Source organism: Amblyraja radiata, chromosome 32 (genome assembly GCF_010909765.2).
Source record: "Amblyraja radiata isolate CabotCenter1 chromosome 32, sAmbRad1.1.pri, whole genome shotgun sequence".
Taxonomy (NCBI): Eukaryota; Metazoa; Chordata; class Chondrichthyes; order Rajiformes; family Rajidae; genus Amblyraja; species Amblyraja radiata.
This window is the reverse complement of record NC_045987.1, coordinates 6,250,931-6,274,967: the sequence shown is the minus strand read 5'-3', so window position 1 is coordinate 6,274,967 and position 24,037 is coordinate 6,250,931. Positions and strand designations below refer to the sequence as shown.

At 47.3% G+C, this 24,037-nt stretch overlaps 1 protein-coding gene across 7 annotated transcripts in view; it reads left to right on the top strand.

Moving 5' to 3' along the window:
* The window catches only part of vav2 (vav guanine nucleotide exchange factor 2), a 138,746-nt gene that overhangs the window by 30,621 nt on the left and 84,088 nt on the right, over positions 1 to 24,037 (top strand). For all 7 annotated transcript variants that reach the window (XM_033049043.1, XM_033049047.1, XM_033049050.1 and 4 more), the window contains exon 2: positions 2,732 to 2,848. In XM_033049043.1, coding sequence (XP_032904934.1) covers positions 2,732 to 2,848 — 117 coding nt within the window. The remainder of the gene's footprint in view (positions 1 to 2,731; positions 2,849 to 24,037) is intronic.

The window sequence follows — 24,037 nt, the reverse complement described above, 5'->3', positions numbered from 1 at the left end:
ATGGTGACTGCACAGACTCCATTCATGACCCACCTAGTAATTACCGACCTTCAATTTCTACAGAGCAGTTCCTTATTTTAATATAACCAGCAGCTTTCTTCTGCGATACAATCTCAGCGGCTGCCGTTTGCCCTGTTCTGTGTCAATGGCATGATTGTGCTCATTAAGATGGAGGAGATAAAAAGCCCTTTGTCAGGGTTTGCATTGCCTTTATTCCTGTTAATCTGTGTTATATTACCAGCAATTTTATTAATTGATCAGATGAACTTTGAAAGCATTTTGTCCCGCATATCTGAAATATTACTCTTTTAGTCTTGCTAGCACATGTTGATGAAAAATACATCAAAGGTTAATCTATCACAATGAGTTACATGAGGGGAAAATAGACACAGGAGTAACTCAGCGGGCCAAGCCCGTAACGTCACCCATTCCTTCTCTCCAGAGATGCTGCCTGTCCCACTGAGTTACTCCAGCATTTTTTGCCTAACTTCGGTTAAGGTCAGCTCGGGGGGGGGGGGGAGTTCCCCCAGCCACGGGCACCATGTAATCCCGTGCTACCTGCTCCATGGTCGGATAGTCGGCGACTAAACCGTCTCCCCCACCTGGTTTGTCAGGTGAGGAGGGGGCTGTGGACCCCCAGCAGGACCAAAAACAAGACCTGTCAAAAGGGCGGATGAGCTTCTACCGATCCGACGGCCATCCACACTTCAGTAGAAGTTGCGATCACTGTCGTATACAACATTGCAAGGAGTGAAAAAAACCCATGAAATATAATTCTTCCCTCTCCTTGCTTCTCAAAAGAGAAGTTGATAATTAATTTGGTTTATTACTAGCATCGGCAGTTCCTCCCTACACATTGCGTGAGGGGAAAATATACAGTTGAAGCAAAGATAGTACAGATACTGGTTAATACACAAATGAATGAATGAATGAATGAATACGTTTGTTGGCCAAGTATTCACACACAAGGAATTTGCTTTGGTGCTCCGCCCGCAAGTGACAACATGACATACAGTGACAGTTAGGAATAACACATAAAACATTAATAAAACAATAATAAAACATTATCGATTGAACATGTGAATTAAATAAAGTCATCTTTGTAGAGTTTTCACAGACGACACAAACGAACAAACACATACGGGACGACAGATGGCACAATGGGCTAAGTGTTCGGCTGGCAACCGGAAGGTGGCCGGTTCGAATCCCGCTTGGAGTGCATACTGTCGTTGTGTCCTTGGGCAAGACACTTCACCCACCTTTGCCTGTGTGTGAATGTGTGTGAATGTGTGTGAGTGATTGGTGGTGGTCGGAGGGGCCGTAGGCGCAGATTGGCAGCCACGCTTCCGTCAGTCTGCCCCAGGGCAGCTGTGGCTACAGAAGTAGCTTACCACCACCGAGTGTGACTGAGGAGTGAATGAATAATGCGATGTAAAGCGCCTTGAGTATTAGAAAGGCGCTATATAAATCCCATCCATCATTATTATTATTATACAAAACAGCAAGGAGCAGTACACCGTGGAAGCCATCGTTGTGGGAATGAGCCATCTTGGGGAAGCGCTGCTAACCAGCAGCCGTCCGTTTAATTCACTTTTTTTTTTCAGCTTTAGTTAGTCCTGTGCCCTGTTTGTGGGAGAGATAGTCTTTTTAATGTGGGGGGTAGGGAGTAATAATATTTCTAGGTCCCTACCTGGTCGGGCTGCCCCGTCTCCGGGCTGCCCCGTCGACCCGTCTCTTCACATTGTGTTTTTGATTTTCTGTCTTTGGAGCGAATTCTGTCTTTAATTTGTGTATTGGTGATGTCCTTATTATTTATTTTACTCCGACTATATGCTTTTTCTCTCTTGTTAATTTTCTGTAAGGTGTCCTTGAGACTTTGAAAGGCGCCCGCCAATAAAATTTATTATTATTTTTATTATCGTTGGCACCAGCAGCAGCAGCAGCAAGCAGCAGCGAGAGACACAGAGTGCTGGAGTAGCTCAGTCGGTCAGGCAACATCTCTGGGAAACATGAATAAGCGATATCAGACCTCTGAAGTAGGGTCACGATCCATAACACCTATTCATGTTCTCCAGAGATGCTGCCTGACCTGCTGAGTTACTTCAGCACTTTGTGTGTCTGTTGGTTTAGTTTAGTTTAGAGATACAGCACGGAAACAGGCCCTTCGGCCCACTGTGTCCGCGCCGACCAGCGATCCCCGCACATTAACACTATCCTACACACACCAGGGACAATTTACACACTTACACCAAGCCAATTAACCTACATACATGCACGTCTTTGGAGTGTGGGAGGAAACCGAAGATCTCGGAGAAAACCCACGCAGGTCACGGGGAGAACGTACAAACCCCTGGAGAGAAGGAATGGGTGACCTTTCAGGTCGAGACCCTTCTTCAGACCTTCTCAAGGAAGGTGTCGACCCCGAAACGTCACCCATTCCTTCTCTCCAGAGATGCTGCCTGTCCCACCGAGTTCCTCCAGCATTTTGTGTCCATCTTCGTTTACTGTCACCTGTACTGAGGTACGGTGAGAAACTTTGGCAGTGAGCTAACCAGTCAGTGGGAAGACCCTACATGGGTACAATCGAGCCGTCCACATCTAGACGCACGATAGAGGGAATCACGTGAATCACATTCAGTACACTTTGCAGTGGCTGGTGTTATTCTGTCATTGTATGAACGGTCTCAGCAATCAATGCCTTCTGAACATTGTGCGTTTGTTTTGATTGCAGTTTTTGTGCCTGAAGAACATCCGAACATTCCTGAAAGTTTGTCACGACAAGATCGGACTGAGGAATAGCGAGCTCTTCGACCCGTTTGACCTGTTCGACGTGAGGGACTTTGGGAAGGTACGCAACAGTTCTAACATTCTGGTCTGGTGCTCTGGTGCCCAACAGATGCATGGAAAATATAGAGATCTAAACCTGAAGGTTTGCATGCCTGCCTGTTGCCACGCTCAGAGAGGTACATGGATAGGACACGTTTGGAGGGATATGGACCAAGCGCAGGTGGGTGGGACGAGTGTAGCTGGGACATGTTGGCCGGTGTGGGCAAGTTGGGCCGAAGGGCCTGTTTCCACACTGTACCACTCTATGACTCTAGGTAAATTCATGTGAAGCCTCAGGTCAGATAGCAATCAATACGACACTCTCTGGGACCAAAATCACCTCTGGGAATGTTTCTTGAAGACCCCAAGGTGACTTTCTGTGTGGAGAAACATCCACCTTGCCCTGTGGCAATGTGTTGAGGGAAAGCTCTAACTCTTACTCTTTCCCAATGCTATGGAATGGCACCCCTGGTTGAATTCTCTCTCATAGAGTAATACAGTGTGGAAACAGGCCCTTCGGCCCAACTTGCCCACACCGGCCAACATGTCCCAGCTACACTAGTCCTACCTGCCATCATTTGGACCATATCCCTCCAAACCTGTCCTATCCATGTACCTGTCTAACTGCTTCTTAAACATTGGGATTGTCCCAGCCTCAACTATCTCCTCTGGCAGCTTGTTCCATGCACCCACCACCCTTTGTGTGAAAATATTACCTCTCAGATTCCTATTAAATCTCTGTAACTGGAACACTATAACACTATAAACGTGGGGAGGTCAAGTTGCAGTTATATAAGAAGTTGGTGAGGCCACATTTAGAGTGTTGTGGTCAGTTCTGGGCACCATGTTACAGGAAAGATGTGGTTGAGTTGGAATGGATACAATGAGGATGTTGCCAGGACTCGAGGGTCTGAGCTATAGGGAGTGGTTAAGCAGTTTGAGACTCTATTCCTTGGAGCACAGGAGGATGAGTGGTGTCCTTAACGAGGTGTATAATATCATGAGAGGAATTGTCTCTTGTCCAGAGTAGAGGAATCAAGAACCAGAGGGCAAGGTTTAAAGTGAAGGGGGAAAGATTTAATAGGAATCTGAGGGAAAAAACGTTTTCACACAAAGGGTGGTGGGTGTATGGAACGTGCTGCCAGAGGAGGTAGTTGAGGCAGGTAATATTGCAACGTTTAACGAAGAATTTGACAGGTGGATGGATAGGACAGGCTTTGAGGGATCATATGGGCCAAACGTAGGCAGGTGGGACTAGTGTACTGTCGATGGGACATGTTCGTCGGTGTGGGTAAGTTGGGCCAAAGGGCCTGTTTCCACGCTGTGAGTCTCTATGATGCTGTCTGATGCTGCCTGTCTGTCCGATGTTGCCTGTCTGATAGAAAATTACAAAATTCTTAATGGGTTGGACAGGCTAGATGCAGGAAGATTGTTCCCGATGTTGGGGAAATCCAGAACAAGGGTCACAGTTTAAGGATAAGGGGGAAATCTTTTCGGACCGAGATGAGAAAAACATTTTTCACACAGAGAGTGGTGAATCTCTGGAATTCTCTGCCACAGAAGGTAGTTGAGGCCACAGTTCATTGGCTATGTTTAAGAGGGAGTTAGATGTGGCCCTTGCGGCTAAAGGGATTAGGGGGTATGGAGAGAAGGCAGGTACAGGATACTGAGTTGGATGATCATATTGAATGGTGGTGCAGGCTCGAAGGGCCGAATGGCCTATTCCTGCACCTATTTTCTATGTTTCTATGATGCTGCCTGACCACCTGAATTCCTCCAGCACTTTGTTCTTTGCTCAAGATTCCAGCATGTGCGGCCTCTGGTCCCCCCTGCAGACACAATCGTGTTGGAATCCTCCGCAGCCTCTCCCAGAGCACTGTGACTTTTAAGTCCGACATGCTAAACAAGCAGAACATTCTCTACAGATTGAGTTGGCGCTTAGGGAGTGTGAATATCTCTGAGTCTCTAATGGGACTGGACATGCCCATGCAATGTTTTATTCAGTTCGCTTGCTGGAGCTAAGTATTGGGAACTACAAAATGTGTTTCGATGTGCTGTCAGGGTAATTGCTGTGCGGTTGAACAGATACTGACCTGTTTCAAGCTCATAGTGTTTCGCAGGTAACAACTGCTAAAAGCCACCTAGTTACAGTATATCTGCAGCCAGAAATGATGTACGGTTTGCACTACTGAGGCAAGTTGTGGGGGAGTAGAGCTGGCCATAGTTTAGATTAGTTTAGTTTGTAGATACAGCGTGGAAACAGACCCTACAGTCCGCACCAACCAGCGATCCCTGTACATTAACACTATCCTACACGGGACAATTTCTACTTTGATAACAAGCCAATTAACCTGCAAATCTGGGCGTCTTTGGAGTGTGGGAGGAAACCGAAGTTCTCGGAGAAAACCCACGCAGGTCACGGGGAGAACGTACAAACTGCGTACAGACAAGCGCCCGCAGTCAGGATCGAACCCGGGTTTCTGGCGCTGTAAACGCGGTGAGGCAGCAACTCTACCGCTGCGCGCCTGTGCTGAGTGATGGGTGGTGGTTTCTGTTGGGATACTGAGGGACACATAGCGGGCAAAAGGGGGTGGGGTCATTGGGGGCTGGACATAATGGTATGGCAGAGGGAATCGAGAACCAGAGGGCATAGTGGGCGGCACGGTGGCACAGCGGTAGAGTCGTTGCCTCCCATCGCCAGAGACACAGGTTCGATCCTGACTACGGGCGCTGTCTGTACGAAGTTTATACATTCTCGCTGTGACCGCGTGGGCTTTCTCCGGGTGCTCCGGTTTCCTCCCACACTCCAAAGACGTACAGGTTTGTAGGTAATTGGCTTTGGGGAAAATTGTAAATTGTCCCTAGTGTGTGTAGTATAGTGCTAGTGTATGGGGTGATCGCTGGTCGATGAGGACTCAGTGGGACTGAAGGGCCTGTTTGCAAGTTGTATCTCTAAAGTCTCCAAAGTCTAAACGACCTAGGCTTAAGGTGAGGGGGGAAAGATAGGAACCTGGGGGGTAACTTTTTTACACAAAGGGTGGTGGGTGTTTGGAGCGAGTTGCCTGAGGAGGTAGTTGAGGCAGGGTCTATTGCAATGTTTAAAGAACATTTGGACAAGTACATGGATAGGAAAGGTTTCGAGGGACGCGGGCCAAAATCTGGCAGATGGGACTAGAGTAGATGTTGGTGGGACTAGACTAGGGCATGTTGGTCAGTGTGTGCAAGTTGGGCCGAAGGGCCTGTTTCCAACGCTGTATGAATCCTTGACTTTCTCCACAACTCTTTGAGGGAGTAATTGGATTGAGTGTGATAGTCCCGGTAGTGTGACAACAGATGGAGGAAGACTTAAAAAGTTGAAAGGGGATTTCAACTAGACATTGTGCTGGAAGGTTTGATGAAACACTGCTGTATCCAGCCGGCTCCCTGGGGTTGGAGCAGGTCTTGGCTGTAAATGCTGAATAGGAAAGGCGAATAGTCTCCAATCTAGGCAATTAGGAACTTGGAAGAAACCTTCATTATTCAGTCAATATCTGGAAGGTGGAACTTTGTACTGTAGTGATACGTTAATGGGGAAGCGAGATAAGCATATGACGGGGAAAGAATAGAAGGATATGCTGCCAAGATAATATTAGAGAGATTTGAGTAAAGTATAGGCACTGATGTAGAACATTTGTGCTGACTGGACTCTTTCTGTGTTGTAGCGTCTGCTGTTGGTAAAATCCAGGGCCCTGTGTTGTAAACGATAGAGAAAATGAGTGCAGAATTCAACCTGATTCCCACTACCCCGTACAAAATGGCGGAAATGTGGCGCAGTGGTAGAGTTGCTGCCTCACAGAGCCGGAGACCCGGGTTCGATCCTGACAATTTTTTATTAAATTTAAAAAAAAATGTATACAAATACTTTTATTCAGCAAACAAAAACAAACATACAAAAGGGTAACGCCACCAGAACTGCCTTTGTGGCAGTTTGCAAAGCAACAGTCATCCATTTTTAAATAACGTCACCCTCATCAGTTATACACTCGACCTCCCTCGGCGACCAGCGGTCACGGAAGGTCTCCAGTGACCCCGTGGACACCGCGTGTGTGTTCCCTCTCCAGGGACACGCGGGCACGGACGTGGGCCCGGAAAAGTGGCAGGCATCCTGTCGACCCCGGTGTGGCCATCTTGGCCAGGCCCAGGAGCAGACCGACAGGGAGACCCCCTCCTCCCTCCCGACCCTCCCCCCTCTGTACCCAGTGCCCAAATATCAGGAGCGTGGGGCTAAAATGCAGCCAATACTTGAGGAGCAGCCCCTTCAGATAGTCGAACAGGGGCTGCAACCTCTCACACTCCATGTGGACGTGGAACACGGTCTCTTCCTCGCCGCGGAAGTGACAGGCGGCTGGCGAGTCCGTGAACCAGCTCAAGTACCTGTTACAGGCCATGGCCATGTGCAACACTCTCCACCCCAGGTCCCTGATGTCAAGGGGGTGGACTCCCTTATAGAGAGACTTCCACTGGGGGGCCGCATCCCGACTGACAATGGGAGCGATCTGTACGGAGTTTGGACATTCTCCTAGTGACCGCGTGGGTTTTCTCCGGGTGCTCCGGTTTCCTCCCACACGCTAAAGACGTACAAGTTTGTAGGCTAATTGGTTTTGGTAAAATTGTAAGTTGTCCCTCGTGTGTGTAGGACTGTGTTAGTGTGCGGGGATCGCTGGTTGGCACAGACTCAGTGGGCCGAAGGGCCTGTTTCCGAGCAGTGTCTTAAAAGATCTAAACTAAACTGGTATTGGGGAGAGAGCTTCATAGTTCAGTTGTAATAGTGCGTGTAAGATGAATGTGTATGTTTGTACTGTGGTCATGTATAATTTAACAGTGTAATTACATACTAGGCTTCATGTCGATTGGTTGTGTGAGTGTAGAACTTGGTGCTGTGAAACTTGGACGTCAAGAGTGTTTAATTGTTATATGCATCAGGGCTGGAGCAACAAAACCCTTATTTGCTGCCGTTTTTCAGGCACAAAGTGACACAACAAATTAACACACAATAAAGAATGACACACTAATTATCAGTTGCGGGCCTGTCCCACTTACAAGACTTTTTTGGCGACTGCCTGCACATGTCATAGGTCGTTACAGGTCGGCGAAAATGTTCAACGTTGAAAATTCAGCGGCGACCAGAAAGACGCTACGACTCTTTGGGCGACTGAGGAGGCTACTCACGACCATACAGGCGACACCCTGGCGACATGTCGCGGAGTGAAGCCTGTATGGTCAAGAGTAGTCACCCACCTTGCTCTGGTCGCCGCTGGATTTTCAACATGTTGACATTTTTCGCCGACCTGTAACGACCTATGACGGGTGCCGGCAGTCGCCGAAAAAGTCGCGTTAGTGGGACAGACCCATAAGACGAGGTTACCAGACCATGATAGTGTAAGCCAAAGTGTGGTAAATATTTAGTGGTGAAGAGCTTCCACCACCTGCATGGCTTGGTAGTGCATGTTTGTTGGTGTGTTCAAGTTTCATCCCAGTGAGTGTGTGGCCGGGAGGGGAGACAAGGAGGGGAGGGTGCATTGTGCGTGGAGGGGCGGGGAGGGTGTGTAGGGCGTGGAGGGGCATGTTGGGCCAGAGGGGAGGGGCAGAGGGCGTGTGGACGGGCGGGGAGGGTGCGTAGGGTATGGAGGGGTGTGGAGTGGCATGGAGGGGGTGTGGGAGGGCCGGAGGGGGATGGGAGAGGGCAGAGGGGAGGGAGGGACGTGGGGTGTGGAGTTTGCAGAATATGGAACCTGCTTAAGTGAGTGATGATGAGAAAGGCTTGGTGGTGAACGTGTGTTGGTGTGTACAAGTTTCATCCCAGTGAGTGCGTGTTCTATTGTCCAGTGCAAGTTGCGGCTGGATTGTAACCATTGTCAGTGTGTGCTCAGCACTGTGTTACCCCGCTGGGCTGCAGTGAAGAGCAGGATTGCAGTTGCATCTTATATCTCCGTGTGCAGGGATCAGCAGGGGGCTACTCGCTCCTAGTATGTGAATGTACTGCTCTGTATATTTTCCCCCCTTCTCTCCCTCTCAGGCAATGAATGGTCAGCCCAATCCCCTCCCCAGAGTCACCTCCTGTGCTTCCACGTCTCCTGCTGGTGGGAGGAGCAGCGAGTTTGTGGCCCGACCAGCCCCGACCAGCTGTTGTACAGGGCTAGCGAAGGGTGTTTCCCTTCAGAGGGAGCCTGAGAGAGGCCACAATGGTGTGCGTGGAGCGATCGTAGCTGGCAAGAGATCGAGAGCTGTCGGCTCTCCGAGCCTCATGCAGTAATCTGACTGCAGCGGGTTTAATTGAAAACATTTTCTGTCCTTTTCGAAACAATGAGCTTGAGCTGAGCACAGGATGTGGAGCCCCTGATGGTGACTGAATCTCTCTGGGCTTTCCTCCAAATCTTCACTCACAAGCCAGCGAAGTCAGATCCCAGGCGCTGATGGGGAGCAGTCTATGCTGGTTGACATTCCAATGGTGTAAAGCACTTCTCCATTGCAATGCTGACCATGTAGCGACTGGCTGGCACAAGTGGCTGAGGATGTTTTTGTCGCACGGTGGCACAGCGTTCGAGATGCTGCCTCACAGCGCCAGAGACCTGGGTTTGATTCTGTCTGTGGGTGCTGTCCGTATGGAGTTTGCACGTTCACCCTGTTTCAGGAGAGAAAATTCAAAAGAGAGTTAGATAGAGCTCTTTCAAGAGTTAGATAGAGCTCTTTCAAGAGTTAGATAGAGCTCTTAAAGATAGCGGAGTCAAGGGATATGGGGGGGAAGATCAATGATCAGCCATGATCACATTGAATGGCGGTGCTGGCTCGAAGGGCCAAATGGCCACCTCCTGCACCTATTGTCTATTGTCTATGAGCTGCTATGAACTGTCTGTGGTTGCACTGGCTATGGGATTTAGTTTTTGCACGAGTATTGCGGTTAATAACTTATTGTTATTTTTCGGTTTAGTATATATTACACATGTTTATTACGTTTACAGGCCTGTTGAGATGTTACTATTCCACTGTCGATCAATATGACAGTAATGCCCCTGTGTCCCACTTAGGAAACCTGAACGGAAACCTCTGGAGACTTTGCGCCCCACCCAAGGTTTCCGTGCGGTTCCCGGAGGTTGCAGGTGGTTGCCGGAGGTTGCAGGTAGTGGAAGCAGGTAGGGAGACTGACAAAAACCTCCTGGAACCTCCGGGAACCGCACGGAAACCTTGGGTGGGGCACAAAGTCTCCAGAGGTTTCCGTTCAGGTTTACTAAGTGGGACAGGGGCATTAAACGCTCTTGACCTTCCTGCATTGAATGACATTGAATTGCAGCCTGACCCGCTGGGTTACTCCACCATTATATGTCACCAGCATTTGCAGTTCCTTGCTTTAACGGGGCAGCATAGTGGCAGTGGTAGAGTTGCTGCCTTACAGCGCCAGAGACCCAGGTCGATCCTAACTACCGGTGCTGTCAGTACGGAGTTTGTACGCTCTCTCTGCGTGGGTTTTCCTCGGGATCTCCGGTTTCCTCCCACACTCCAAAGACGTACAGTTTTGTAGGTTAATTTGCTAGGCATCATTATAAATTGTCCCTAGTATGTGTAGAATGGTGTTAGTGTGCAGGGATCGCTGGTCGGCGTGGACTCAGTGGGCGATAGGGCCTGTTTCCGCGCTGTTTCTCTAAACTAAACTTAAACCATAAGGGAAGTGAAACTGAATTTTCAAATTTTGCTAGACTGGAGACGAAGGTGGGTCAACCCACAGAGGTAAAAATAACAACTGAACGTGGCAGAACTCAGCAGGTAAGTCGGCATCTGTGGAGACAAACGAGAGAAGGGTCGCGATCCTACATCAGGATTTATGCAGGGTCTTGACCCGACACATCAACTTGCACCTCCTGCCTTCACAGATGCTATTTGACCTGTTGTATTCTTCCAAAGTTCTCGTTCTGTCATTTTAGATCCCAGCATCTACAGTCTCTGTTGCATTCAAACTGATGGAGGTGATGGGTGAAGTAGACACTGCAGTTAGTGGCCAAGGGACAATTGAGGAACATTGTGGAAGCAGCATTGGCAGAGCTTTGTATTTTAAATTTAAACTCATGTCCATAAGTGATAGGAGCAGAATTAGGCCACTCGACCCCTCATGTCCATGCAGCCATTCAATCATGGCTGATCTATCTTTCCCTCTCAACCCCATTCTCCTGCCTTCTCAGATTTAAAAATGCCCTATGACTTGGCCTCCGCAGCCGTCTGTGGCAATGAATTCCACAGATTCGCCACAACTCTGGCTAAAGAAATTCCTAAAGAAAATCTAGTCTGAAGAAGGGACTCGACCCGAAACGTCACCCATCCCTTTTCACAATAGATACCGCCTGTCCCGCTGAGTTACTCCAGCTTTTTGTGTTAATCTCAAGAAATTCCTCCTCGTCTCCTTTCTAAAGAAATGTCCCGTGTGGGTGAAAGGCCTGGGAGGTGTGGAGGTCGGAGTGAGTGCTGGTCCCTGTACATAGATCGCGTGTGAACCTCATCACTTGCTCTAGGTCTGACTCATCAGTGAAACGCCAAACAGCTGTCTCCAGGTGAAGTCTCCAGGGGATCTCGACCACTCGCTGAGATCTGTTTCCCCGAAGCTAATCTTAACAGAACTAGCACGGAAACTGTACAAGGCCTTTACTGTAATAAGTATTTTAGGGCCCTGTTGTCTCTGGGGAGAGGAACTGTCGTTTACTGCTGTTTTTGCGAGGAAGGAGCTGGGGCAAGATGCGAGTTTCAGAATCACTTGCCATCTGGTGCACATCGAGTAGAAAATAATTAAGAATGATTTAACTCAGCCAATTACGAGAATGATCCCAGGAATGATTGGATTAACCTATGATGAGCGTTTGATGGCACTGGGCCTCTACTCGCTGGAGTTTTAAAGCAGTGATTCCCAACCTGGGGCCATGGCAAATTTCAGGGGGGCCACAGAAAAATTTTGGGATTCAGGGGGCCACAGAAAAATTTTGGGATTCAGGGGGCCACAGGTTGAATGAAGAGCAACCACCCTGTTGCCTCCTAAATTTCAGTTCTAATACATTTAAATCTATGTAGTTGAAATACTTTTGATGTTTGTGGAATAGAATAAAAGGGAATATACGTGCAATTAATAGACACTGATATTTTTATGGAAGATATTATAATATTGAGGTACTATATTTCCGCTAATAATGTAAGGGGGGGCCACAGAAAAATTAAAAGATCCCAAGGGGGCCATGAGCTAAAAAAGGTTGGGAACCACTGTTTTAAAGGATGAGGGGGAACCTCATTGAAACGTACCGAATAGTGAAAGCCCTGGATAGAGTGGATGCGGAGAGGATGTTTCCACTAGTGAGAGAGTGTGGAATCAGAGGCTATAGCCTCAGAATAAAAGGACATACCTTTATAAAGCAGATGAGGAGGAATTTCTTTAGTCAGCGGGTGGTGAATCTGTAGAATACACTGCCACTGACAACTGTGGAAGCCAAGTCAATGGATATTTTTAAGACTGAGATTGATAGATTATTGATTAGTCAGGGGTTGTCGGAGAAGGCAGGAGAATGGGGTTGAGAGGGAAAGATAGGTCAGCCATGAATGAATGGTGGAGTAGACTTGATGGGCTGAATGGCCTAATTCGGCTCCTAGAACCTACGAGTCATGTTGCATCGCTGGAGAAAGTGGGTAGGTGGTTGCCTATCAATTATCTCCAGAGATGCTGCCTGGCCCGCTGAGTTACTGCCGCATGTTGTGTCAATCCTCAGTATAAACTAGCATCTGCAGCTCATTTTTATTACATTAAGAGTGATTTAACTTCAAACTAAATAGATCAATGTACACCTGGTTCCCCTCAGACTGCGATGCTGTGTGGAGTGGCCAATGTTGACTGGTTCGTGTTCACTCATGCAGCTTGCAGCGTCACATGCCAGGGTGCATTTACCATCCACCCTGGTTGCTCTGAGGAAATGTAATTTGCCTTTGAAATATGTTTTGGGTTTGCTGTGTGATTTCATAGAGTGATACAGCGTGGAACAAGGCCCTTCGGCCTAACTTGCCCACACCGGCCAACATGTCCCAGCTACACATGTCCCATCTGCTTGTGTTTGGCCCACATCCCCTCAAACCTGTCCTATCCATGTACCTGTCTAACTGTTTTTAAACCTTTGGATAGTCCCTGCCTCAACTATCTCCTCTGGCAGCTTGTTCCATACACCCACCACCCTTTGTGTGAAAAGGTTACCCTTCAGATTCCCGTTAAATCTTCTCCCCTTCACCTTATACCTATTTAGGCTGCTAGCATCAGAGCATTAGCATTTTTGAAGGTAGACAAAAAAGCTGGAGAAACTCAGCGGGTGAGGCAGCATCTATGGAGCGAAGGAATAGGCGATGTCGCCCATAGATGCTGCCTCACCCACTGAGTTTCTCCAGCTTTTTTGTCTACCTTCGATTTTTCCAACATCTGCAGTTCTTTCTTAAACATTATCATCTTGAAGTACCTTTTTAGGTTCTTATTTTTATCCTGCTTTGAAGTCAAACCCAACTTCTGCCCTGGACCTATGATATTTAAATCCACTGGTATTTTTAGCTTTTTTTAGCTTAGTTTAGAGGTACAGTGCGGGAACAGGCACTTTGTCCCACCATGTCCGCGCCGACCAGTGAATCCCGCACACTAACACTTTACAAATTTACAATTATACCAACCTACAAACCTTTACTTCACTGGAGTGTGGGAGGAAACCGAAGATCTGGGAGAAAACCCACGCAGGTCACTGGGAGAACGTGCAAACTCCGTACAGACAGCGCCCATAGTCAGGATCGAACCCGGGTCTCTGGTGCTGCGCCACCATGCTGCCCTAATTCTATTGCTTCTGTGCTTATGTTGAGCTGGCTTCAAGCTGTTTTGTGTCGGAACAATTGATGAGGATGAGAGGGAACAGTGATTCTCTGGAGATTCAATGCCATGAGGAAAAATGACTCTGACTGTAAGGTGGTCTTCAACACATTAGGTACACCATTGTACACTCAAGAGGTCACCTTTAAACTGGGTAGCATGTGTCCTTGATATGCATTCTCCAGGGTTTAGCTAATGTCAAGCTTATCAGCGTAGACTGATCTTCCATGAGATAGTTACTTTCACTGTCAACGTTGTTAATCGGTTTGCTGTGTATTGAACAAAGTGCATTTAGTTGAAGACCTATTCAGCACATTAAAGCCCCTGCTTACTGTAGATTTCCGCATTGGGTGCGTTTCACAGTGTTGCCGTTCCCATCGGATTCATGTGGGAGGGAGGTAGGAGTCGGCATGTGGATTTTCACGTTATTCCCGTTATCATGTATCTGTACACGGCGGATGGCACGAATGTAAACATGTATTACACGGTGACACAGCGGTAGAGTCACTGCCTTACAGCATCAGAGACCCCGGTTCGATCCTGACTACGGGTGCTGTCTGTGTGGAGTTTGTACGCTGTCCCCCTGTGACTTGTGCGAGTTTTCTCCGAGATCTTCGGTTACCTCCCCCACTCCAAAGACCTACAGGCTTGTAGGTTAAATGGCTTGGTATAATTGTGTAAATGTAAAATTGTCCGTAGTGTGTGCAGGATAGTGTTAGTGTGCGAGGATCGCTGGTCGGAGCGGTCTAGGTGGGCCGAAGGGCCTGTTTCCGCACTGTGTCTCTAAACTAAACTAAACTAAACTATTGTCTTTCCACCGACTAGGTAGCACGCAACAAAAGGCTTGTATTCACTGGAGTTTAGAAGGATGCTTATAGAAACATATAAAATTATAAAAGGACTGGACAAGCTAGATGCAGGAAAAATGTTCCCAATGTTGGGCGAGTCCAGAACCAGGGGCCACAGTCTTAGAACAAAGGGGAGCTCATTTAAAACTGAGGTGAAAAAAAACTTTTTCACTCAGAGAGTTGTGAATTTGTGGAATTCCCTGCCACAGAGGGCAGTGGAGGCCAAATCACTGGATGGATTTAAGAGAGAGTCAGATAGAGCTCTAGGGGGCTGGTGGAGTCAAGGGATATGGGGAGAAGGCAGGCACGGGTTATTGATAGGGGACGGTCAGCCATGATCACAGTGAATGGCGGTGCTGGCTCGAAGGGCCGAATGGCCTCCTCCTGCACCTATTTTCTATGTTTCTACGTATCTAAAAACTACGTCACTCGTGACAATAAACAGAACCTAACGCGAGTGGATGAAAATGTTTTGCATAGCTTGACGATTTGTGCTGTGTGGATAGAAGGACTTTACCTGATTGTTGAGGTACAACGTGTGCCCTTCACAAACCCTTCGAGAGCCAAGGGATGGATAGATTTCGGTTTCCACATAATTCCCCCTATGACTGAAATAATTGGACCGAAACTGGGTTATCGGAGCTGCACAGCGAAAACTCAACATCGAAAGTGGAGGGAGGAACTGCAGATGCTGGTTTACATCGAAGAGAGACGCAAGATGCTGGAGTGACTCGGCGGGACAGGCGGCATCTCTGGAGAGAAGGAATGGGTGACGTTTCGGGTCGAGACCCTTCAGGGTCTCGACCCGAAACGTCACTCATTCCTTCTCTCCAGAGATGCCGCCTGTCCCGCTGAGTCACTCCAGCGTCTTGTGTCTAACTCAACATCGAATACTGCCCGGGCATCTCTCACTGTCCGCACTGCCAACTGTAAACCTCTGAAATACTGTGAAGCTTTCTGTCAGCCCAGTATCAGTCCATGGATCACTCAATCCCATTATATATTTGTGCCGCAATAACTCTGCATAATTGTTAGAATTCATCAGCTTTTCCCTTGTGATATTGCGATATTATTCAGTCACATTCCAGGCTAATGATATTCCTTTGCCTATCTGCATCACTGTCCGACATTACAACCAGCTGACCATTTCTATTTCAAACCCTATTACAGTACAGCAGCGCTCTGCTTCCTGCCCATCTTATTTATTTCCTAAAGGCCCTGTCCCACTGTACGAGGTAATTCAAGAGCTCTCCCGAGTTAAAAAAAAAAAAATCAAATTTGTGTAAAGTACGTAGAATGTACGTCGCGTGTACGTCGGAGCTCGGGGACGTCTCTTAGCGGCTCGTAACGCTAACGGCAGGTACTCGGGAAATGCGGTAAACTTGTGAAGACTCGTGAAGAATTTTCAACATGTTGAAAAATGTCCACGCGAGCCCCGAGTACTGACGAGCGGCTTTTGGCGTAAATCTCCGAGTTTGAATCAGGGGAAACTCGGGAGAACTCTTGCATTGGTTCGTACAGTGGGACAGGCCCTAACTGCGTCCTCCTGCCCGTGTCTGCTCTACTCATGTAATTCCCATTCATAAGCCTTCGTTTGATGGCACAATGGGCTAAGTGTTCGGCTGGCAACCGGAAGGTAGCCGGTTCGAATCCCGCTTGGAGTGCATACTGTCGTTGTGTCCTTGGGCAAGACACTTCACCCACCTTTGCCTGTGTGTGAATGTGTGTGAGTGATTGGTGGTGGTCGGAGGGGCCGTAGGCGCAGATTGGCAGCCACGCTTCCGTCAGTCTGCCCCAGGGCAGCTGTGGCTACAGAAGTAGCTTACCACCACCGAGTGTGACTGAGGAGTGAATGAATAATGCGATGTAAAGTGCCTTGAGTATTAGAAAGGCGCTATATAAATCCCATCCATTATTATTATTATTATCATGTGAAGGGTTTGAGTTGCAACTGTTTAAATGGTAATCTTCTACAATTCTGATCTCGGAAACACAATAGCAATTTGTAACAAGATTAAATGGATTATTGGAAGTCGAAAAATCTGATGTATTACTGTGTGTGTGCACAAATGGCAGCATTAAAAGTACAAGTTTAGGGGGATTTTGGAAATGTCCATCCTATCTTTTGACTCTCGGGTTCCGTATGTTGGAGCAATGGTGGAAGGAGAGGCTCCTCAGCATTCCCCACTAGTTGAGGCAGGTGCCATCGCAATGTTGAAGAAACTCTAATGGCCCTGTCCCACGGTACGAGTTCATTCCAAGAGCTCTCCCGAGTTTGCCCTGATTCGAACTCGGAGATTTACGGTAATGGCCGCTCGTCGGTACTCGGGGCTCTTGTGGACATTTTTCATCATGTTGAAAAATCTTCACGAGTCTTCCCGAGCTTACCTGCCGTTAGCGAGTCTTCCCGAGTACCTGCCGTTAGCGTTACGAGCCGGTAAGAGACGTCCCCGAGCTCCGACGTACCCGCTACGTTCATTCTCCGTGCTTACCACGAGTTTGATTTTTTTTAAAGGGTCTCGGGAGAGCTCTTGGAATGAACTCGTACCGTGGGACAGGGCCATTAGACAGATACATGGATAGGACAGGTTTAGAGGGATATGGGCCAAACGCGGGCATGTGGGACTAGTGTAGATGGGACATGTTGGGCAAGTTGGGCCGAAGGGCCTGTTTCCATGCTGTCCCACTCCTTGACGCTAATGTTTGAGAACTGCAGATAGTTGTCTCGGCTGGTGAACTTGTGTTCCCAATAAAGAAAGTAAAGAGGATTAGATCAGATCGTATTTGCATGCCATCTAGGAAATGTGTGAAGAACCGGCCTTTTCACATTCTACACATTATTCCACAAACAAGACACTACCTAAGGCTTGACCTGAACTGTTGCAGGTTGTATTGTGTTTATTCTCTCATGCATTCTGCATTAAGATGGTATTCCACTGTCTCTATCCTGATCAATATCTTGGTCCTCTGCTAACATTTGATAATTTCCTCAGACTTGATGATCTTTTTTGGGCAGTGTTTTAAAACCTTTGAACTTGTACAGTTTTAACATTCCCCATATTAATCACAACTGGACCTCTTGCCTTGAAGATACACAAAAATGCGGAGTAACTCAGCGGGACAGGCAGCATCTCCGGAGGAAAGGAATAGGTGACCGGTTAATCAGACTGAAGAAGCCTGGAGAAGGGTCTCGGCCAGAAACGTCACCTATTCCTTTTCTCCAGAGATGCTGCCTGTCCCACTGAGTTACTCCACATTTTTGTGTCTATTTTCAATTTAAACCAGCATCTGCAGTTCCTTCCTTGGTTGGACCACTTATCTTGTTGGTTTTTGTCAAATAAAATTGAATCTGGTTAATTCCTATTTTCTTCCAAACGCTAGGCCACAACCGTCCCATTTTCACACATCCTGCTCACATTTTCCCCGTCGAGGCGATAAACATCTTCCCGTCGCATTTCCACCTATATTTATAAAGTTATTAATCATTGAAATTAAAACAGTCGAAAACGCCTTCTCATAGACAGCTTCCAGCCTTCCCACAGTGATTATGTCACAATGCCTCTCACTGTGCACCAATCACAATGGCCTCTCATGCTGGCTGCCGCCTGCCACAATGACACCACAATGGGACGATGCCAATGGTAACGAGGTTGCTGCCCCTCTAGCAATATCTGAAGGGGCTGGTCCACGATCCTGGTGTTTGGGCTCAAGGCAGGGAGTGGGGGAGGGCTGATGGGGGGGGGGGGGAAACTCTCATCACCCATCACCCACCCCCCGCCCCCCCCCCCTACCCCCACCATCTTCCCCCCTGGGGTGAACAACGACACCCCCCCCCCCCACCCCATGTCGGGAGATGGGGCCCAACGGGTCCCACTTGGTCTAGTTAATTCTTAAAATTTTGGCCACCACTCATTTAGTATTGATTTTTAAAATGGAGGTTTCCAATCCACTCACCCCAGCCTCAGCTCGTAGCTTTGCAGTTTGCGTTCTTTAGTTTTAAGACCCTGTTTCAAATTGAACTAAATTGTCTCTAGACTTTGTATAAAATTCTGTCATATTATGATCACTCTTCCATGACAGCCCTTTAACTCTGAGGTTATTAATGAACACTTTTGCATTGAGCAATATGAGATTTAAATTGGCCTGTTTCATCGTTAGTTGCGTATCAAATGGATCTTGAGAATTCATCTTCAACACTATCATTCTTAATATGGTTAGCCCAATTTATGTATAAATTTATATCTCCCTTGATTATTGTCTTAGCTTAGCTGCATGTGCTCCATATAATACTTTGTATTATCATTATTGTTCTGGTTATTGGTGTTGGAGTCAATTCATTCAGTGATGTAGCTTGCAGTGAGTTAGAGTTAGCCAGGGGTTTCAATTACTATCCATACCCATGGGATCTCGGCCATAAACATCACCTATTTTTTTTTTTTTTTAAGAGATAGTGTCTGAACTGCTGAGTTACTCCAGTATTTTTGTGTCTAATGCCCCTGTCCCACTTAGGAAACCTGAACGGAAACCTCTGGAGACTTTGCGCCCCACCCAAGGTTTCCGTGCGGTTCCCAGAGGTTTTTGTCAGTCTCCCTACCTGCTTCCACTACCTGCAACCTCCGGCAACCACCTGCAACCTCGAAGGGCCTACTCCTGCACCTATTGTCTATTGTCTATTGTCTTCCCTCCCCCGACCCTAATCGTCGTAACAGGCCCACTGTTCACATCCTAGTATCCCTCTCGTCAGCACATCTTCCCCAGCCAATAATGGGCCGTTATGGACTCGACCCTTCCAGAGGACCGACCCATCTGTTGGCAGCCCTGGTTTGTTCTAGCCTTTTCCCGCCTCCGGTTTCCCCCTCCGCCGCCACCTCCATCTTTCAGTCTGAAGAAGGGATCCAACCCGAAAAGTCCTTTTATCCAGAGATGCAGCCTGACCTGCTGAGTCACTCCAGCACTTTGTGTCTAGATCTGAAACAAAGTTTGCGTTGGGGGGGGGGGGGGGGGGGGGGGGGGTAATTGCTCGTTAATTGTTTGAGAAACTTGTGTGAGGAGCGTTTGTTTGAAACACTGCGGAACTCAGGAGTCTCCCGTGATACTTGTTTCCCTTCACCCGATGTCGTACGAGAAGGACTGGGACCACAACCAGAGTAATATCCCACAACAGACACTGGCTTGAGGATCGGAAAGTGGAGATTTTGTGCTTTACAGGGAGTTGGTATAAAACTGGGAATTGTCAACCCAATCAACAGGATTATCAGGAGGAGATTCAGAATTTGGAAAGGGTTTGAATGGTGACAAAGAGTATTTTGTTGCCATTATGAAAAGCAAATGAATAAATACACTGATGGAAGTTTCCATTTCCTGTGGCACAGTTGGAGAGGACGATGCCGCATTCATATTTCATTTTCTGAGCCAATTTGCAGGTTTCCGATGCTGAAAACTATAGTTAGCACTCTGATATTTTTCTCTTCTCTCTACTTTGTTGTCCCAGCTTACCACCACCCAGCAGAATGAACATTGATTTTTCTAAATTCGAGTAACCCTTGCATAACCTCTCTCTCTCTCTCTCCGTTCCTCCCCCACTCTAGTCGGCCTACTAGTTTCGCTGTCTTCCTGCTAGTTTCACTGTTTGTATCCACTCATTATCACCTTCTCCACAGCCAACAATGGACCATTGTGGGCTCCATCTTTTCTTGATTGTCTGGTTGGCTTTGATGTATTCTGTGCACACCTTTCATTTATTTCTTCTTTGTAACTTTTCGTACCTCTAGTTTCCCTCTCCCCTGACAGTCTGAAGAAGGGTTTTGACCCGAAACATCACCTATTCCTTTTCTCCAGGGATGCTGCCTGACCCATTGAGATACTCCAGCATTTTGTGCCTATCTTTGTTTTCCTTGTGTTCATCTATAGTATTTGATTGAACAAGATTTTCACGGTATCTTGGTACAAGTGACAATAAATTAAACTAATGCCAAATACCAGGTGCAGAAACAAGAGGAACTGCAGATGCTGGTTAGTGCACAAAAGGACACAATGTGCTGGAGTAACTCAGCAGCCCAGGCAGCATCTCTGGAAATAGACACAAAATGCTGGAGTAACTCAGCGGGACAGGCAACTTCTCTGGAGAGACGGAATGGGTGACGTTTCGGGTCGAGAACCTTGTTCAGACTAAGAGTCCAGGGAGGGGGAATCTAGAGATATGGAGCATGTAAGGTGTGAAAAAGACAAATCAAAGCAAATTATGATCAAGAAGACAGTGAAACAAGTCAGAGAACTAGGGTGGGGGAGGGACAGACAATAGACAATAGGTGCAGGAGTAGGCCATTCGGCCCTTCGAGCCAGCACTGCCATTCAATGTGATCATGGCTGATCATCCCCAATCAGTACCCCGTTCCTGCCTTCTCCCCATATCCCCTGACTACGCTATTTCTACCAGCCCTATCTAGCTCTCTCTTGAAAGCATCGAGAGAACCTGCCTCCACCACCCTCTGAGGCAGAGAATTCCACAGACTCACCACTCTCTGTGAGAAAAAGTGTTTCCTCATCTCCAATCTAAATGGCTTACTCCTTATTCTTAAACTGTGGCCCCTGGTTCTGGTCTCCCCCAACATTGGGAACATGTTTCCTGCCTCTAGCGTGTCCAAACCTTTAACAATCTTATATGTTTCAATGAGAATCCCTCTCATCCTTCTAAACTCCAGAGTGTACAAGCCCAGCTGCTCCATTCTCTCAGCATATGACAGTCCTGCCATCCCGGGAATTAACCTTGTAAACCTACGCTGCACTCCCTCAATAGCAAGAATGTCCTTCCTCAAATTAGGGGACCAAAACTGCACACAATACTCCAGGCGTGGTCTCACTGGGGCTCTGTACAGCTGCAGAAGGACCTCTTTGCTCCTATATTCGATTCCGCTTGTTATAAAGGCCAACGTGCCATTCGCTTTCTTTCGATTTCGCAGAGAGAGAGGGAAATCAAGAGTTACTTGAAGTTAGAGAAATCAACGTTGACACCGCTGAGGAACATGCATAAGCGATGTTTCGGGTCGAGACCCTTCTTCAGACCAAATACCAGCTTCTTGGATTGGATGCATTGCAAAACGAAAGGTTTATACATGTGAAATATCAGTTTGTGAGAAGCAGGAGATACTCTCTGGCCAATGCAAAACTGAAATGTGACCTCTTTGCCAAGTTGTCGAACGACCAAGACCTTTTGTGCGGTAAGAATAAGATCCTGAATATCCTAGTAATTCCCCGAATACCTGCTGTGTCTGTCATACCTGCTCACCACATAAGATTAGTGTGCGCGGTGAGAAAGGTATTCAAATAAGAATGAGAATTAAACAAATGGGAAATCAGAAATGTGATCTGTGCAGCCGGAGTGATAAGAGGAAATGATTTTGAATGCTGAGTAGGCTGAAGTATTCACTTTCATGAAGAATTTTATATGAAGCATTCACTCTCTGCTCGCCCTTCCCCCCCCCTCCATTGTGAAAGGAACCCGGGGTGTTTTATTTTTTAACACCGTGAAGAAGTGAGTCAGGCGCAGAATGTGGAGGGGGATTTCACGAAGAATTTTATTTGAATTGAGAAATGAACAAAAGAGACCAAAAGTGGTTTTATTCATTTAAGGGCGAGAGTGTGTGAATTTAGCGTGAGTGCGGATGAAAGATTGTAACCAAAAGCTGAAGTATGAAAGACTTAGATCGACGCACGGATACACTGCGAACAAAATCGCAGCCTTGGGCTTCCGAGTGAGTCATTCCGTGACACATTTGGAGAAATTGCAGAGATTTGATAGAAACCCCATTTAAATGCAAATCCTTTATTCTTTTCTCTGAAGAAGCGTGTTACCAGAAAGAGGATGTGTTGCAGGCATCACTGTCAAGCAAATCTAAATGGCTAAATACTATTTGCAACCAAGCCAAAATAAATAACCATTTGTTAGGCCCCGACTCTTGTGAAAACACATATGAAAGGACATAGCTCGAGGATTGGCTTGTTAGGTGGAGAATGCTTCAGTGCAATTGCTAACAAGGTCGCTCAATATAGAAAGCAAGGGAAGACACAAAATGCTGGAGTAACTCAGCGGGACAGGCAGCATCTTTGGAGCCGTTTTGGGTCGAGACCCTTCTTAAAACTGAGAATCAGGGCAGAGGGTGGCTAATGGTACGGAATGGTAAGGTGTGAAAACGTCAGATCAAAGCAGACGATGGTAAGGAAATGTGGAATGGTTCATTGTTGGCTGAGGGGAAGGTGAGAAGGAGGCACGCATTCAGTAAAATGAATCAGAAGGACAGTGCAACTAGTCAGTGAACTAACAAATGGAAGCAGGCAGAGATATCTAGGCCTTTGTCTCTGCTCCTTCTCAAGATCAAGTTCAAGTGAGTTTATTGTCATGTGTCCCTGTATAGGACAATGAAATACTTGCTTTGCTTAAGCACACAGAAAATAGTAGGCATTTACTACAAAACAGATAAATGTGTCCATATACCATGATATAAATATATACACACATGAATAAATAAACTGGTAAAGTGCAAATAACAGAAAGTGGTTATTAATAATCAGAGTTTTGTCCGAGCCAGGTTTAATAGCCTGATGGCTGTGGGGAAGTAGTTATTCCTGAACCTGGTTGTTGCAGTCTTCAGGCTCCTGTACCTTCTACCTGAAGGTAGCAGGGAGATGAGTGTGTGGCCAGGATGGTGTGGGTCTTTGATGATACTGCCAGCCTTTTTGAGGCAGCGACTGCGATAAATCCCCTCGATGGAAGGAAGGTCAGAGCCGATGATGGACTGGGCAGTGTTTACTACTTTTTGTAGTCTTTTCCTCTCCAGGGCGCTCAAATTGCCGAACCAAGCCACGATGCAACCGGTCAGTATGCTCTCGACTGTGCACCTGTAGAAGTTAGAGAGAGTCTTCCTTGACAATCCGACTCTCCGTAATCTTCTCAGGAAGTAGAGGCGCTGATGAGCTTTTTTGATAATTGCGTTAGTGTTCTCGGACCAGGAAAGATCTTCAGAGATGTGCACGCCCAGGAATTTGAAGTTCTTGACCCTTTCAACCATCGACCCGTTGATATAAATGGGGCTGTGGGTCCCCCTCCTACTCCTTCCAAAGTCCACAATCAGTTCCTTGGTTTTGCTGGTGTTGAGGGCCAGGTTATTGCCCTGGCACCATATGGACAGTTGCTCGATCTCTCTTCTATATTCTGACTCATCCCCATCAGTGATACGCCCCACAATAGTGGTGTCGTCAGCGAACTTGATGATGGAGTCATGGGTATAGAGTGAGTACAGTAGAGGGCTGAGCACGCAGCCTTGAGGTGCTCCCGTGCTGATTGTTATCGAGGCTGACACATTTCCACCAATACGAACAGACTGTGGTCTGTGGACGAGGAAGTCGAGGATCCAGTTGCAGAGGGATGTGCAGAGACCCAGTTCTGCGAGTTTGGTGACTAGTTTGG